We start from the raw sequence: 18507 nt of genomic DNA, 5'->3' as shown, positions 1-18507 counted from the left end.
ATAAAATATACTGCAATTAAACATTTTCACACATTTAGATTGGATTCATTCCATTTGCATATTTAATAATTCAGATTTCACGGTATTAATATACATTTCTAAAAATTTCCTTAACTTCATAGAAAGTTTTTTTTTCATCTCTAGTATCTTTGATGTATTTCTAAGCCCATATTCCCAAAATGTTCCTTGTTCCTCGAAGGCAAGTAGTTTGTCTTTTGTTTCCCCAGTGGCTCACTGAGTGAATGAACCAGCCAGGAGAGAGTATATCGGAGGCAAGGGAAACAACACACCAGTGACTATATGAGTGGCTTCTCAAGTCTCCCTTGGTTTGAACCCTGGCTCTGCCACTTCCTAGCTTTGGGATCATGGGTCTGTTACTTAACCTCCCCATTTGCAAAATGGGGATAACGTCACAGCTTCCCATTAATTAAGAAAATGGGCGAGTCTGCCTAAATTTGAGTCTGGGCATGACCAGTGCGTATCTTGGTGAAGCTATTTACCTACTTTGCGCTTCAGTTTTTTCATCTGCCAAGTGGAATAACAATGGTACCTATGACAAAGCATGTTGTGAGCATTAAATGACTCGGTCTATGGGAAAACATCAGGGGTGCCTGGCTGGCTCACCTGGCTGAGCACCCAACTCTTGATTTCAGCACATGTCGTGACCTCAGGATCAAGAGATGGAGCCCATGGAGCCATTGGGCTCCATGTTCAGTGGGGAGTCTGCTTGGGATTCTCCCTCTGCTCGTTCCCCTGCTGTCAATCTCCTTCTCTCTCCCTCTCAAAATAAGTAAATAAATTAATTCTATTAAAGAACAAAGCAAAACAACAACAAAAAACCCCACTTCAAACAGGACCCAGGCAGGATACGGTAATAAATGTTGGTTGTTATCTCTAATAACAATTTTGGAGAAGCTGTTCCTGACAGTAAAAAGGCTTAAAAAAAGATTGTAGGATATCTTCCTCTGAGATCTCTTAAAAACAAAACTAACCCAGAAGAAAGTCATCTAGTTAGGAACAGAAATGGAAGATGAGACTAATGGCCTCTGTGGGTCACACACAAGGGATTCTTTACAGAGACATTAAAAATATGCAACAAGAAAATGTAAGCTTAATGTTTTACTACTAATCTGAGTAGTTAATTAAGGAGGGGAAAAAATACTTCATTTGTGTCGTGTCTAAAAGGGTCAACGAGAGAAATGTAAAAGTAAGGACGTTTGTTGAATTGAACAATATATGTCACAAACGTTCGTTTCCTGTCATTTAGTGTTTGCTGAGGGAGAATACAAGGAAGAAAGGCAAACAATCTGGAGTTGAACACAGAGTACCAAGATGCTGATTTTAAGCACACGGCATTCGGAGCCAGTAAAGGGAGCCAGGAGGATACACCCCTCAGAGTGGGGATTTGGGAGAGGCCACTGGGGTGAAGGAGAGTCGGCGGGCAGACAGGACAGATGTGCAGGCACTTGTTTCAAAGTTAAAAAGTACGGAGTACGGAAATTATCCCCCTTATCCTAAATGTTTTCTAGTATCAACCTAAACTCAGTATTTACGCCTTAAAATAAATCCCTTCTTGACTATATAACCAAAATGTTATGTAGCAGATCCAGGGGGCTGCATTGACCTAAAAGGCTCTGGAGTTGAAGCAAGATTTAGATTCATAGAACATTAGAACTGGAAGCCAATTCCAAAGTAACGTGAGCTAATTTTCTCATTTTCTAGAGGAAAAATAATTCTCAAAGAGTAAGCAATTTTCCAAGGACACAGAGCAATTTGGATGAGAACCCTCACAGTTTCCGTGCTGTTAAATTATGAATCTTAATGTTCGATTATTCTGGAAAACCGAGGGTTTTATTCAGAGAAATCCATTCTATAGAAACGGCCTTTTCTGCTATTAACAGTGTAAGCATTTTCTCAGCTGTTCACAAAAGACTCAACAGAGAGCCAAGGTTCTATCTTCCCTTATTATAAGAACAGCAGAGGATGAGGCTGCAAGAGTGAATTACTTAAGAGAAGACAGACCAATTTTGAAGATTACATGAAGCCCTTTTGAGTTTCAGTGGTTAAGTCCCAGACCTTTAGCCACTCCCAATTCTGAGAACAAAAGGCTTTGACCTGGTCTCCAGTTACTTTCTGAGCCCCAGACCACATTTTCTGTGTCTATCACAACGTATAAACTCACAAGAAGCAAAGAAACCCAGTTTTGAAGATACCCGCTGAGTGGACACAGTCGGCTCTTCTGCGTCAGAACTGTCCTACTCAGCTCAGTGATAACTTTTTCCATGTCACAGCTTTCACAGCTTCCTGGGGCTGATGGGGAACAGGGCAGACTGGTATTGTCCGGTGGGACCCAAATTCCCAAGGTATACTGAAATCAGTATCACGGAAAACCATCAATGACACGGTGTAAAGAGAATCAAGCAGAACATGAAGTCTATATCCATCTGACTACATGCACATGTGGTAGACAAAGGCAGGATGAGGCCAAGTAAAAAGTTCTATTTTGAGGGGCACCTGGGTGGCTCTGTGGCTGAACATCTGCCTTTGGCTCAGGTTCCTGAAGGGTCCTGGGATCGAGTCCCAAATTGGGCTCCCTGCAGGGAGCCCGGCCTATGTCTCTGCCTGTCTCTCATGAATAGATAAATAAAATCTTAAAAAAAAAAAAAAAGTTTTGTTTTGGGTGTCCTAATATAGTTCTCTGTCTCTCATGAATAGATAAATAAAATCTTAAAAAAAAAAAAAAGTTTTGTTTTGGGTGTCCTAATATAGTTTTCCTAACAACAGAAATGGTTGGGATATAAAATAATAAAGCAATGCAAGGCAAGGAAACAACATTATAGTGGGAATATTGAAGGTGCTTATAATCTTCCAGAAAGAGATCTTCAAAAAGACAAATACACTAAAAATTCCATTTTCAAACTGTTAAGTCCTATAAACAGAAAGAAAAGCTCTTCTGAGGAACACTAGGTGAAAAGCCAAGAAGGTGCCAAGGCCTTCTAAGAGGATCATCTAGCCTTGTGAGGCACCTGCTCCGTGGCTGGAGATGCTAAGCGAACCTCAACAAAGTGCAACGGTTTGCTAAACACACACAGAAGTCTTCAGAAAATAAGACCACTTTATTTCACAGGAGGAGACCTGACTTTGTTGTTGTTTTACTACAATTTCCTAGTGGGCATTCATCATCTTGATTTGGAATATTCCTGATATTTTTGAGGAAACTCTGGGAATTGCGCCAGATTATCTCATTCTCTCTAAATTACCCATTAATGTCTAATTTAAATAAACAAAACATAAAGAAGGTGCGAAATTCAAATGCCTTACTGCCAAGAGTGACTTAGAGAAAAATATATCAGGTTAAAAACCTTGATAAAAGGATTCTCCATGTACATGACAAAACATACATCAATTTCTAGGAAGGCAGAACATAAACACTGCATTTTGGGCAGGGTTCCATTATTTTTCGATTCTTGTCTTACCCTCCTTTTTATTTTTTAAGATATTATTTTTACATAATCTCTATACCCAATATGGGGCTTGAACTCACAACCCCGAGATCAAGAGTAGCACACACTCCACCGACTGAGCCAGCCAGGCGCCTCCATTAGCTTCCTTTTTTGAAAGACATGTCCATTTTAGGCTTTGTTCTGTTTTTGAAGAGTAAGACTGGCACTGATTGAGAAAATGAGAACTGCTATTCACTGGACACAGAATTTTGGAGACAAACTGGGAGCAGACATAATGGGACAACACCCTTCTGAGTGGTGAGTACACTGTTGCAAAGATAATTACTGAGAGGCAGAGGATACAATCAGAATTCGACGTAAGGAAACCCAAGTTTTTTAAATCAGAAACCTTTTGAGGACAAGACCCGTGTCTATTTCTCAACAAGAATTTCAAACTACATCACAGAAACGGAGATTTATTTACTCCTTTACTAGTAACACCCATATCAAGAACATTCACCATAGTATCTGATGCATGAGCGCTTAATGCTTAATGAATACTCACTATAATTATTCTTCCCATCACTATGGGCAGCTGAGGGACTGTGGGTTTGCATTAACTTCACAAATCTTTAAGTTAACAAATAATGGGATCTTAAAAGGTGGTTATAATATTAAGTACTTGAAGGACTAACATATTAACAAAACTTCTATGACCTACTGCAATGCATTTTTGAGAAATGTTTACCTTGTGGTCCATACTGGCTCATCTGTGGACCATAAGTCCCACTTGAGTTACTCTGCTGAAAGCTACTGATTCCAGGATGCATCTGGCCTCCAGGAGAAGGATGAGGCGACATGGATGGTCCTGTCTGTTGAGGTCCATACTGAGACATCTGAGGGTTTCTTTGTGTGCCTGCCATAAAACCTAGGTGGGAAATAAATGGAAATATATAAGTGCAGGTGACAAAAAGGACATGGAATTGTGTGGAAGGTGGATGTGGAGAAGACTGGCACTATGAGACTCCCCTAAAGAAACATCTAAAGGTGTCTCAATCCCACAGCCGGGGATCTGTGTGTGTGTGTGTGTGTGTGTGTGGTGGGGGGGTACTTTGGGCTTCCCACAGTCCTAATTCTGAAAGCCCATTAGATTTCCAGGAACCCAGTGGATCGTGGGCTTGAACTAGAGAAAGGAGAAGAGAGAGAGAGAAGAGGAGAACAAGCCTAGCCTCTCTTGGTGATGAGGCCCCTACAAAAAGCAACAGTAACAATCAGGACCCCCTTCCACTGCAAGCCTTCCATTCCTGCCAGGTCGGACATGTTGCAGGTACCCTCTCAGAGCCCCTGACCCCGATTTCTGGGATGCACATCTTGGGCCACCCAAACATCCACCCCTCTTCTCAAGGTGAGGCCAGTACCCTGCCCTGCCCTGCATGGAACCATTCTGAGCAATAATCATTCACCTTGAACCCTAGAGTGCTGCAGACTTATGAACCCTGACTTGTACCACCCCTTACGGGTACACTGTGAACAATGGGTGGATTTGAAGCAGATTCTACTATTCCAAAATAGAATTCTGACTTCCTCCCACAAACCTACCATGCCCGGGTCTCCCCGTCTCTACCACTGGCATCGGTACTCACCCAGATGCTCCTGCCAGGAACCCCCGACTCCCTCCCCTTGCTTCCTAGGTATGTGCCCATCTTGTTGCCCATGCTTCTGAAGTGTCTCCTGGGCTGCTCTTCTGCTTTACTTCCACTTCTGCACAAGCCTGGCCTGCTACCATCTTCTTCCCCTCTCACCCAGCACTCTACAGCAATCTCAGCCTCAACTACCACCCACCTCCACTTTGCTTTCGCTTTGCTTTCACAAAGCTGCCAGAATCATCTTTCAGGAATATAAAAGGAAATCAGAGCATATCTTTCCTGCATGAAACCCCTCAAGGCTTCCCAGTGAGCCTGGGAACCAAATGCAAACCTCTGACCACACCCTGTGGCTTCTTCTGTGGTCAAGTGCAGCCATTCTCACTCTAACCCCATGTCCTATGGCTCCCGGCAGGCAACGTTAACCAAACACTATTTCCTCCTGCTCCTGCCCCAGAGAATTCTCTTCCCCCGGCTGGTTTTTTCTCATCTCTAAGTCCCCTGCCCAGGCTGCCTCCCTGTGGTGACACTGCTTAGTCGTTTCTCATTTGTGTCTTCAGGGCGCTTCTCATAACGGGTATTTTGCTGTATTTTGGACTCACTAGCTTTCCTCTTGCCACTAAAACAGCTCCATGAGGGCAAGGATCATGCCTGTCTCACTGTTGCATCCCAAAGTGGCAGCCGAGTGTCTGGCACATGGTAGGTAACTATTTATTGAGTGAATGTTAAACTCCTCATGCACTCAACAGACCATGATGCACAGTAAAGTAGGTGCTTAGCAGGTAGCTGTCCAAATGGATAAAGAAAATACATCTTTAAATGATGCAGGACCATCATGTCAGGGTGTATCCACATTAGTAGTTTGGGCAAATATAAGCTAAGTATGTAGGATGAGATGTGGAAGACTCATGTAGACAGAGTACCCCAAATCAAGACCTGTATCTAAAAAAAAGCTAACACCATCAAACTAGCATACTGATGAAGGGCAGTTTTAACAGCAGCTCCGAGAACCCAGGAGTTTGGGCTGGTGAGAGTTCTGACGTCTCAGGTGAGGGTTCCGGTAGGCTGCAGAGTGCAGAGGGGCTGGTTTATTCCGAGAACCTAGGGCAGTAGCGGCTAGAGAGTCTACTGAGGCAGCTAGAGGGAAGATGATGCCCACAGATCCAAAGCCAGCTTCAACTTAAGAGGGATAAATGAGGTTGGCCATTTATAAAAGCCATGGTTTATATTTCAGTTAGGAAAAAAAGTGATCTTTCAATACTGCTTCTGTCTAAAGAGATAGACATAAAATAAAAGTAAGTAGAGTTGTTCCTTATTATCCTATTCCATTTATTTATAAAGATAAGTCTTATGAAATTGGGCTCAACTGGCAGCTCCCAGATATAAATCATCATAGAAAATGTTTGCTTTTTCAAATCTGAAAACAAACAGAAATCAGAGCACTAAAATTACTATAAATGATTGCATCTTAAGATGTTTCATGAAATATTTATCTAAGCTTTACTATAGAATTCTCAAGAGTTTCATATAGAGTCCTGTTTAATAAAAAATGTGTTTAAATTCCATACAGCTTGTGTGGGTTTGTCTTTCGTTCTTTAGAGTAACTGCTGTCTTCTTCATTAGTTAAAAAAAATAACACAGGTCCTTTTTTTTGGGCATTAAATTTCACTTCAATCATGAAAGTGTCCATGCTGAAGGATTTAGAACCTCTGATAATACAATACATCCTCAGGTTATTGCTGCCTCTGGGACACTTAATAGGCTTAAGGTTTGTTCAAATGAGTTCTAGGAATTCTTACCTAGGCAAGTTATTTATTTCTGACTATTTAGTCAGTCCTTAAAAATATATATGCCATGTTCCAGTTGAATTATCTCACTCATCACTGGCATTCTGCAGAAAATCAAGTTTGTGAAAAGATTCCAAAAGAAGTGGAATAACAAAGCAAATTCAAATGGAATGTGTCACAGCACCAAATTCCACAACTCAGAGACAAGGTTCTATGGGGTATGCAATCCACCCTCCTTCCACAGAAATTAAAATTGGAAAGCTATTTTTTTTTTTCTGTGTAAACTTTGCAATAGAACCACTTTACAAGAGCTTCCTGAAGTCCTGTTTTATACTTTTGGCGAAACTCATCTCTTTACATGTATTCCCCAAGACAATGAAAGGGGAAGGTGACGTCACTTGTCTGACTCCCTTTCTGAGCTCAAATCACCTACTGGCAGTCAACTGGGGACACAAGGCCTGGACTATGGTCTCATTTGCTTCACTAGCTCAGCTTCTACTTGGGAAGATAGATATGTACATAAACATATGACAGCGTGTACTGATTGAACTAGCTGCATGACCTTTAGGCAAATCATATTTTATCTGAGCCTTGGTTTCCACATCTTAAAATGAAGACAAGGTTGTGCTGTAATAACACGCAAAAGTGTTTGGTATGCTAAAATCTGAGACAGGAAAGAGATGTGATGAAGTACCACGGATATCTTTTAACTCCTAAGTACCTCACATATTCAGATGTCCTTTTTAGCTAGAACGAAGAAGCTAGTTTTTATACATTTGTTTTTTCTTTAAACACTGGAATCCATGTTACTCAAGGACCTGGGTAACTGTCTCCAAATTCAAATACGATACAGAAGTTTAAGAATGTATACAGTTGTCTCCCTCTACCTGTGGGGGGACAGACCAAGACCCCCAGTGGATGCCTGAAGCTATGGATAGTACAGAACCCTACGTATATGAGGCTTTTTCCTATGCAAACACACCTATGACAACATTTAATTCGTAAATTGGGCACAGTAAGAGATTAACAGCAGTAACTAATATAAAATAGAACAATTATATAACAAAATATTGTAATAAAATTTATGATTGTGGTCTCTCTCTTGACATCCTGTACCATACTTACTCACCCTTCTTCTTGTGATGATGTGAAATGATAAAATGCCTTCATGATGAGATGAGGGTATGAGGAGTATGACGTAGGTGTTGTGATGGAGCGTTAGACTACTACTGACCATCTGATCATGTCAGGAGGAGGATCATCTGTTTCTGGAGTGTGGCTGACTGTAGGGACTGGGAAATAAAACCACAGAGGGAGGGGTGGGGGGAACTACTGTATCCCTCTCTCTTACCACTGAGCTCCCCTGGCCAAGTGCAATGGTTTTTAATGTATCCTTTCAGAGGTATTTTAAAATTTGTGTTTGATTCTGTATTTCTCTTATCATGAGTACAGTGTACTAAACACTTTGTTTAGTAGCTGTTTTTAATTCCTTTTCTAGAACCAATGATAACATTTGCCCACCTTTCTGTCCTGACTACAAAGTATTTCATGTTGCATATATAGCTCCTATTAGGAAACAGTGATACAGCTCACTGAAGCTCTGGTATATGCAATCCGGGGGAAATGTGGTCCTTTCCTGAGATCAACAGTAGCACAGACCTCAGGCTGTTTTAGCAGGAAAGCAATATAATCTGACTTGCATTCCTAAAAGCTGATTCTGTTATAACCCGCAGCATGATGAAAGGACTGCAAGAGAGGAAGGCTAAAAGCTCAAATACCAGTAAGGAGGCAGGTAAAGTGATCTGTGATATATAATCACAATTGAGCGCCAGCTGTAATCCAACCAAAAAAGGCTTCCATTATGGATAGAACTGTATTTTCAAAAGATTATTGAATATTACCATTGTCTAAACAAGTGGATGAAATACTGGAAGACAAAAGTTAGCTATAAAAAGAAGTACTTCTACTTTTCACTCTAAAGATAGAAACTCTGCATGTCTCTTTTTGTTCCCTCATCTGTAAAACAGGGACAATGGCATTTACTTCACAGAGATGCTGTGGGGATTAAATGAGATAATACACATAAAAAACTTATAGCAGGTGCCTGGAATAGTGGGCTTTTGATAATTATTAGCTGGTACTATTATTATACATTCACAGAAGAAAAGCGAGAGGCAGATGTGTGGCAGCAAGAGTAGGGAGCCCGGCAGTTAGTCCTGGCTCTGTGTCTGCTGTGCACAGTACGGCAGCCAACATCACCCTTCCGGCTTCAGTTGCTTCACCTGTCAAATGGAAGGACGAGGAAGCACAGTATTCACAGGGACACCTCCAGCTCTAGTTCTCAATTCTGGCTTCAGCACTTTTTTCCCTAGGAAAAAATCTAATCAAGCTTATAATTTCCATGTATATTTATTTGGGGTATTTCTTGCTTTGTTTTGATTTTAACCTTTATTTAGAAAGAAATAAATGTTAAAATGTTTCCAAAAAATCAAATTTCAACCAAGAATTTTCTACCTATTTATGGTGACATATTTATTTGATTGTATTTTGCTTCTTTTAGAAAGTTATTATAAAATGACAGCTTGTGACATAGTTTGTGAATAGAAAAACTGACAGCTGAGAGAATAAAGCTGCTTTTAAAAAAAGATGTGAAGTTCTGCTGGTTACAAGCCATCTGAATTTAGAAAACCAAACTTTCTAGTAAGGAAAATTTAGAAAGTATAAAATTTGTTTCCTAAGTATTATGAAGGTATATTTTATTACTAGATGTATTATGGAATTCTATGCCTCAAATTAAGTAAGGTGAGGAAATTCAAACTTTGGGAGGAAAGTACTAAATGAGATAATTATTTACATTATACAAAGTACTTAACTGAAAAATCACAGAAACTGTATGAAAACACAACATAGATTTCATCCATACCATAAATCCATAGGTTTGCATAAATGAATTTACTATTTGAGTTCTTCATTACATGTGTATACACTCACACACACTTGTACTATCATGTTCCAAATGAAAAGAGGTGTATTTCTGATTTGAAAAAAATCAATTGCCCTTTAGAAAGAGAGAGAGAGAGAGAGCGAGAGAGAAAGCTATACTCTCAGAGAAAAGGTAATGCAGTGTAATGGGAAACACATTTCATCTGTTTGGAGTCAGGAGACTGGGGGAGGGGCTGCCTCTATGACCCACCATGTGATGGGATCTCTTGTGTGTGTAACAGCACTTCCTGCCCTGGCTTACAAGATCATTCTGAGAGTCAAATAGGGAAAACATATGCAGAAGTGCTCTTCTAAACTGAAAACCACCATGAAAATGTGAGGCAAAGGCATGACTATCGCTTTTGCAGTGAGGCCATGAGCCCTTCCTTCACCATGTGAGCTATGACCTCAGTGATCACGCTGGTAACTCAGCCATGATAGTCTGACACTCGCCTTCTCCCAGTGAGCTCCAATTTTCTCTGGCACTCACGGAAGGTGGTGAGGAGGAGAGAACACTGGAAAAAAGGACACAGTACAATCCTTGTCCTGGAAGAACTTACGATTTGTTGGGGAGCAAATAAACCTACCAGCAAGGAATGATGATCAAGGGAGCTTATGAAGCCACTGAGCCAGGTGCCAGGCAGCGTGGGAGGTATGGGGTATATGGTAGCAGGGACACAGCACCCTCATGGGGCCCACATGCGGGGGGCGGGGGGGGGACAGGCAATACACTCCCTGGCATACAAACAGAAGAAAACAGGAGTTCAGGTGCCAGGAGGGTAGAAGAGGAGGACCCAATTCAGACCGAGGACCACCTGACGACCAGCTGACTAAGAAATACGTGTGACCAGCAAAGCAGAGGTCACAACACATGTCCTTAGAAGCTACGGTTGCTGCTTTTGGCTGAATCTGACAAGTATGGGGGCACCTTCAGCTGGTCAGCTCTTTCCTTGGTTAAACATTTTGCTTCCTTCTCCAAGTCCTCCCCTGTCTGGCTCCTAAGTGCCCACAAGCAACAGCACACAGCAAGGGCGACACTAACATCCTGCCCCCTTGCCCAGAGACACCTGTGTCCCTGCCTGTCCTCCTGCATTTTCCTCGTCTCAGCAGAGGGAGATCTTTTACTCACATGCATGCTCAGAATCCCACTCTGAATCCTATCCTTCCTCATCTCTCTAGGGACAGGTCCACTGTGTTTATTGCAAGACTAGCTCATAACTCTTGATTGCTGAACAGAATGAAGTCCAAACTTAGTCCAGGTCTTTCCAAATTTGGCCTGACCCATTTCTCCAGCTCCATCACGGAGTCCCCACTTGGAGAAAATCAGACACTTTTCTCCTCTTAGGTACTGGTAGGTACTGGGTTGCTTTAGACTGGCAAGTCTTGGCATGTTCATTCACTTAATAAATTATTTATCGACTACCTCTCGTGTTCCAGACAATGTGCCACTCACTGTCAATAATAGTTGACATTTAAAGAACATATATTACATGCTAATAGCTTTGTTTTTTATTAGCTCATTTAAGCTGCAAAACAACTATGAAGATACGGAGGCTCACAAAGTAGTAAAACATTTTTAATCACAATCCATACTGAAGAAATATATGTTATACCACAATCCAACGTGTGTATTCACGTGAGCATATGTTTATATACTCACAGGCAGTTTCATGTATATACTGCCTCACCAAACAATTTCCACCCTTATTGTGTGAAATGCACTCTGATATTAAAAATTTGTTTTTCAGGGGCCCCTAGGTGGATCAACCATTGAGCCTGCCTTTGGCTCAGGTAGTGATCCGAGGGTCCTGGGATTGAGTTCTGCATCAGGCTCCCCACAGGGAGCCTGCTTCTTCCTATGTCTCTGCCCCTCTTGTGTGTCTCTCATGAATAAATAAATAAAATCTTTAAAAAAAATTTTTTTTTTTCAAATAACAAAGCCTCATGAATGGGAGGCAGAGTTTGAAAACAAAATCCTAGATTGTGTTCTCTACTGAGTATGCTGCTTTCAGTGTGCCCACGAAGCCGTTTGTCTCCACGTAACCTACGGACCCCCATCCTTCCTGCCCCCTCCTTGGCACTCCTTGGCCTTCCCAAGAGCAGGCACTTGCATAGCTCGGAAAGCACCATGCGCGTCAGTGGGCGCAGAGCAGTTAGCACACCGCCACCATTACCAGCTGGTGTGCCCGTTTCTGCCCCAAACCGGGGTGCCGCGGCTTGCAAAGTCTCTCCGCATCTGTCTCCTTGGAACCACACGAAGGGCCGGGCACAGAACTGGAACCAAATGTAGGTTTTTAATGAATAAGAAAACATCTTCGTTTAGAGCCCGTTTACTTTACAAAAAGACCTTAATAAATGTGGTGGGCTGGCTCCTCAATTCATAGTGTATTTGGAGAACTGTTTCCAGGGAAAGGAAGACAGTTTTTCAAGGAGGGAACAGCTGATGGCTAAAAGCCTAACAAGTAGAAAGCATGTTTGTTTCTGTTCCCTTTATCAATGCTTGCCAAATGTAGCCACTTTGTCCATCTCCCCTGTCACCGCAAAATCAAACTATGGCGTTGCCACTTACAGTTAGGGGACTCTAGGCTGGTTAGGTAACAGTTAAGGCTGTTTCCTTTTCTGCAACATGTGGATGACAAGTGAGCCTACATCCTAAGATTAAATGAGAACATGTTATGAGCAACACGCAGCTCAGTGCCGGCACACAGAGCAGAGGCTCAATAAGTGATAGCTGTTATTATTCATATTTTTTTTTTAAAATTTTTATTTATTCATGATAGGCACACAGTGAGAGAGAGAAAGGCAGAGACATAGGCAGAGGGAGAAGCAAGCTCCATGCACCGGGAGCCCGATGTGGGATTCGATCCCGGATCTCCAGGATCACGCCCCGGGCCAAAGGCAGGCGCCAAACCGCTGCGCCACCCAGGGATCCCTATTCATATTATTTTTAAGACAACCCACCATTTATTTCCTGTCTGAATGACTCCAAGTTTCCATACTAGCTTCCCTTTGCCAGGCTCCTCTACAAACCATGTATCACAGTGAAGCCAAAAAGTGCCGCAAGTCCCTGGACCGTGGTAAATTCACTGAGGTGACAAATGTCATACCCAGTGAGCCTCCTGGCAAACATCCTGATGCCCTTCCCCAGGTAGCACACACTGTGTTATCATGCTGGGCCTGCCTTGCTCTATACCTCCTCCAACAGAGCCAGTTATAGCTGATAGGTAGCTTTCCTCACCCAGTTGACTATCCAGAAAGCACTGCCCTTTTCCAGAGCGCTAGTTCCAGAAATAATTGGCTGGCCATGTTATTTGGCTCAGGAAAGTGAAGCTTGTCAGTTTCAGGCCACTCAACCAGCATCTACAGTACTGATGAGCTCTGAGCAGCATTGATTCCGCGTACATCCTTCCTGATTTGGCAGATTCCCCAGAGTCTGCCCACTGAAACGAGAGAGAGACACAGAGAGACAGAGAGAAATACCAGGATTCCTGTCAAGTGAATTCCTGAATTGACTCTCAAGGTAAAGGGCAGGAATCTTGACTTTTGTTGACCTCTGGTTTATAGCACCTATGACCAGTGCCTTGCTTAATAAACATTTATGCAATGGATGAATAACCCATTAGGTTTTGCACAGGGGATATGGGATAAGGGGGTTGGTTAAAGAAGACAATGATCTTTCTACTTACAAGGAAGAACACCTAAGACCTTGGGCCAGAAGGGAGTCCCCCTTGCTCTTTGGCTCAGGCCCTGCCATGGAGCTCTGGAGCTCACATGAGAAAACTCTGATCTTAGCCAGGCTTGTTTCTATCACCTAGTAACATGCTAATAACTCACCCTAACATTTATTCTAAAGGCATATTTTGTTTAGATATTTAATTCCAATTTGATAATTTTTTGCATGCTATATTCTATGTATCCAATCAATAGCCAAAGATGGGAAGGAAGGGAGGATTGTCACAATCTTACCTGGAATCACTCAGTCTCCACATTAAGGATTGTTTTCTTTAGAGTCATTCTTCTACAAATATTTATGTTGGTATCAATGGAAAATTCCAAGACAAACAATCTATTCTTATTACATGGCAGTGTTAAGTAATGTTAAGTCTAGGAAAAATGATCCTGGTCTTTATAATAGAGACCAATATTAGAGACTAAGAGACACATTTTTCCTTTCTCAATTAAAAAAAAAAAATCCCCTCATTGCTATCTTAGAAAATTGGTCTAATAGAGAATTAGCATTTATAAAATGTTTCTTTATATTATTATTAGATTAAATGAGTTTTTCAGACCTTTCAAATATTTTTTTCAGCACTGTACTATTTGTGGTTTATTAAGTGAATATTTTTCCTTCTTTTAGAAAAAATGTTACATAATTCTCTTCCTTGGAAAAAAAATTTTTTTAGGAAAGATCCAGTGTTACTATCTAAACCTTAGTATATCAAAAAAAAGTTAAACTGATTTACGCAACCATTATAAATAAATTGCATTTTCCATATAAGAGACAAAATGAATGCAGGATATTTATTATGCAGTAGGAATGGGAAAAACTCTTCATTGGACAAGACGGGGATATCTTTAGAAGGACTTCAAAAACTCTCAAAAATAGAATGAAATTATATTTAATATAAAAAGTAAAGTGGCCAGAAGGCATATATGGGGGAGACGATAGGGAGGAAAATAGAGTGGGAAGCTTCATGGATCCAAACAGGCAATGGCAGGTTGTCCTAGCTCTGGAACAGTCACTGATGAGTAAAGGGCCATCTCATGGAAATGCATACCTAAGTTGAAGGGTGTACAAAACTGATTTAGAAACAAAGTCAAGGAAATAGTAGGGCAAAAATGGGAAATTTCAGGATATTAAATTGGAAGGCATTTTGACATGGATCTAAACCTCCACATGTGCATCCTTTCCCTCTTCAGGCAGCACAACAAATTCAATAGCATTAAGTATGAGACTTTACATCCTGCTGGAAAACACAGAGTCAGGGGATCCCTGAGTGGCTCAGTGGTTTAGTGCCTGCCTTCAGCCCAGGGCGTGGTCTTGGAGTCCCAGGATCGAGTCCCACATCAGGCTCCCTGCATGGAGCCTACTTCTCCCTCTGCCTGTGTCTTTGTCTCTCTCTCTCTCTGTGTCTCTCATGAATAAATAAAATCTTAAAAAAAAAAAAAAAAAAAAAGGAAACACAGGGTCAAACATAAAGCCCAAACCAAGGTTCATCCTACCCATGAAAGAGAAAACGGTAAAGAAAGAGCAAGAGTGCCCAGGCAAATGCAGGAGAGCAAGAGAACAGAGACACAATTACACAAAAATGTGATTTCTTCATCAGAGGTGCCTCTTCAGCTGGCAGAAAGCTCCGGCACTGTCAGGACACCAGGAAAACACCCAAGGTTCTATGAGCCACCAAAAAGCAAAGCACGTTTTTCCTCTGGCACATGGACAATTTGTTTTCACGTTGGCATCTGTTGAGAATTCACAGAGCTGCCTTGTTTCTTCAAGCCAGTTCAATAAAAGATGTTTCCCCACATGTGTGAAATAATGGTCACACACTGTACCACCTTAGCAGAGTCTTCCGACTATAAAGACAGACAGAGTGATTTCTCATTGCAAATAGGTGTCAGATTCCCATTTGGGGAGAAAAATAGATTTTAAAAAATATTCTTGTTACATTTTAATATCTCCAGTGTTTATTTGCCTGCTTGCTTCTCTTCACAACATGAACTGCTTTGGGGAAGACAGAAACTAATGACCCGTTCAAGGCTGTAACCCAGGCCCCCTGGTGCTTTCCCAGCTGTGCGATCAGGTTAACTGGCAGAGCTGCTCTTGCTTCCTTCCCTGCTACTGTGGTGCCCTATATTCAGAGGCACAGACTTGAGCATCCAAGTTCTCCCCAGCCACCCCCACAGAACCCTCTCGGCTACTGACATCTATCACTGGGGAAATGAGGGTCCAGGGAAGGATCAGACTGATTGCCCAGATGGTAGATGGGGGCAAAATATCCAGCCTTTCCTTACACAAATCTTTTGAGTGTTAGCTACAAAAGTTAGCTTTGATGCAGAAAGCAAAGACAATTTTATGTGTGTTACTATGTGCTGGAAGAAACAAAGAGGGACAGAAGGAGAGGGAGAGAGTGAATCTTAAGCAGGCTCCATGCCCACAGGAGAGCCCAATCTCAGGACCCTGAGATTATGACCTCAACCAACTGAGCCACCCAGGTGCCCTGGGCTTCCCAACTTATAACCTTCAGACACAAGGTTGCATTTGATCCATGAAACAAATCCAAGGGGCACTGATCCTCACTTTACTTATGAGGAAGCAGAGATTTAATTGTCTAAGGTCACAAAACTAGCTGGTGATAAAGCCTGCACCTAAACCCAGGTTTTCGGTTCTAAACTCCCTGAAGATTAAAATGAGAAAAAGCATGTATTACATGAACACTGCAATTAGGAGACTGAACAAGGCCATGTGGTCCTCACAGTCACAGAGCTCTGTTCCCAATAATCCCGGCAATGGGTCCTGAGCACTGCCAGGTGCACTGGGAAGGTGCCTGGCTGGAGGGTAATCCTTCATTTGTTCATGCAGCAAATATGGACTCGAAGACCTACCAGGTGCCAGGCTATAGAGGGCCTGAAGGATCAGGAAAGATGGGCAAGGAGGCTCCATATCAGGGTGGGGTTGGAGTTGAGGTGTGGGTGGCAAAAAATGATAGAAAGAAGAGTTTATGTGAAGATCCTAGAGGAGGTTCGGTTGTCTGTAGATGAGAGGCAGCAAGGTGATGAGAGGTAAGGTCAGAAAGGGAGGCTGGCATGGGATAAGGAAGAGCCTCGGAACCAAGTAGCCCAGTGCAGCCTTCCTCCAAGGCAAAGAGGAGCTCCTGGGCTGCAGGGAATCACATAATCTAACCAGCCTCCTGGAAAGACCAGTCTAGATTCAGCATGGAAAGAGGACTGGAAGGGAACAGAGCCGAGACTGGAAGAGTAGCTGGGAGGCTGCTGAATGTTCCTGGGGGCCTGGAGTAGGGTGGTGCCAGGAGAGCAGGAAGAGGAAGGCATAGGACACACTGTGGGGGTAGAGTCCAGTGGGTAGAGTCCCAGTGTGGGGCAGATGGGAGAGTCAAGGATGCCTTGTAGCTTTATGGCTTGGGAATCCAGGTGGACAGGGGTTTTTCCCTGAGGTACAGATCCATAAGGCACAGGAGAAAAACGTTATTATAAATAAGTGCATGTAACACACAATGTGGAATTTACCTAAAATCCAGATGTTCTCAAATACTTTCAGGGAAGAATAATGAGCCAATTACAAATGAGGGCTAACTATTAAAAGCAAGCTTTAATCGGCAATTCAAAGAAATTATTGCATATAGCAAGAGTGACAAAACTATGCATCTTTTAAAATATTCTAAAATTTAGACTGATGATTCCTCAGTGAATATAATCGATTTTTATTGTATGTGATATTTGTTTCCCCAGCTTTTTGGTGAACACATCTCTAGATAGCGGACTTAAGAGGAATGGAACAATAACCTTGATACAAGTCTTATGCTGTTATTTCCTTCACTAGGCTAGCTTTGGCTGGGTCCACCATCCAGCCCAGAGGCAGAGCTTGCAGGCTGAGGAAATTACAAACAGCTTCCTGGATACTCTCTCTTGTATATGACCTCCCATTTGACTTTATTTTCATCTGTTGCATATTATAAAAAAGCGGTCCTCAATTAAGAGCTGAGGCTGAATTAATTGCATCTGGGGGTGGGGGCAGACGCTCACTAATGCTTTAACAGGTTGATAGCTAGACTTACACAGCAATACATTTGGAAAGTGATAAATTTTCTCTTTTTGATAATAGCCTCCTGCTGAAAGGCAGCACCGTTCTTTCTATGTTTGGCATGCTCACAAATGGTAAGAACACCTTTATATACAAGAGTAATTAGAAAGGTGGAGAAAGAATATTTTCTGACAACCAACATACCCTATGAAAACATTTCAGAATGTGTAGATTTGTAATACTTAAAACTGAGAATTCAAAAGAAAGGGGAACAAAATAGTTTCTGTAGTCTGCAAAAACCGAAGAAAAAAAACTTCAATGCTACTTCCAACTCTTAACAATTATCTTGGTGGTCTCCATTTTTGAGCTATAACTTGTTAATCTGTTCTTGACAATTAAGAAGAGCAATTAAGATCTTAAAAAACATTATTTCAACCCTAATTGTGATGTAAATATTGCCATGAAACCAGCTAGCTGTATTAACAATTTTTTTTTCAAACTTTTTACTTATTTCCATCTAAATATTCCTAAGAAATAAGGAGCCTGGTTAGGGTAGGGTGGGGGGTGGCCTCTGTGAGAACTCAACTTAGCCTGACGTCATGTCTATATAGTTAGAGAAATATGTCTGGGAAGGATGGGGAGCAGAAATGGTATCTTTCATCTGGTCCAAGTTCAAAATGTCCACCATGTTTTAAGAGAGGGAAACACCCCACCCTACACCACAGCAAATAACCTATCATGGTAAAATTGTCAGAATATTAATTAATATGGTAATCTTTCTTAATTTAAGAACAAGGAATATTTTGTTCTTTGGCTGTTCTGTGCTCTGAAACAATCTGAAACTTCTGAATTGATGTGAAGGCTGAATTATTTTCTGCTGTCCAGCTCAATCT

General features: G+C 41.7%; 1 protein-coding gene across 11 annotated transcripts in view; it reads right to left on the bottom strand.

Annotated features, from left to right (window-relative positions):
* ARID1B (AT-rich interaction domain 1B) overlaps positions 1–18507 on the bottom strand; it is a 434844-nt gene that overhangs the window by 68544 nt on the left and 347793 nt on the right. For 9 of the 11 annotated variants that reach the window (XM_049113926.1, XM_049113935.1, XM_049113930.1 and 6 more), the window contains one exon: positions 4192–4371. The exons of the other annotated variants lie outside the window; for them this stretch is intronic. In XM_049113926.1, the coding sequence (XP_048969883.1) occupies positions 4192–4371 (180 nt within the window). The remainder of the gene's footprint in view (positions 1–4191; positions 4372–18507) is intronic. 11 annotated transcript variants of the gene reach the window in all.

Source organism: Canis lupus, chromosome 1 (genome assembly GCF_003254725.2).
Source record: "Canis lupus dingo isolate Sandy chromosome 1, ASM325472v2, whole genome shotgun sequence".
Taxonomy (NCBI): domain Eukaryota; kingdom Metazoa; phylum Chordata; class Mammalia; order Carnivora; family Canidae; genus Canis; species Canis lupus.
This window is presented reverse-complemented; position numbering and strand designations above follow the sequence as displayed.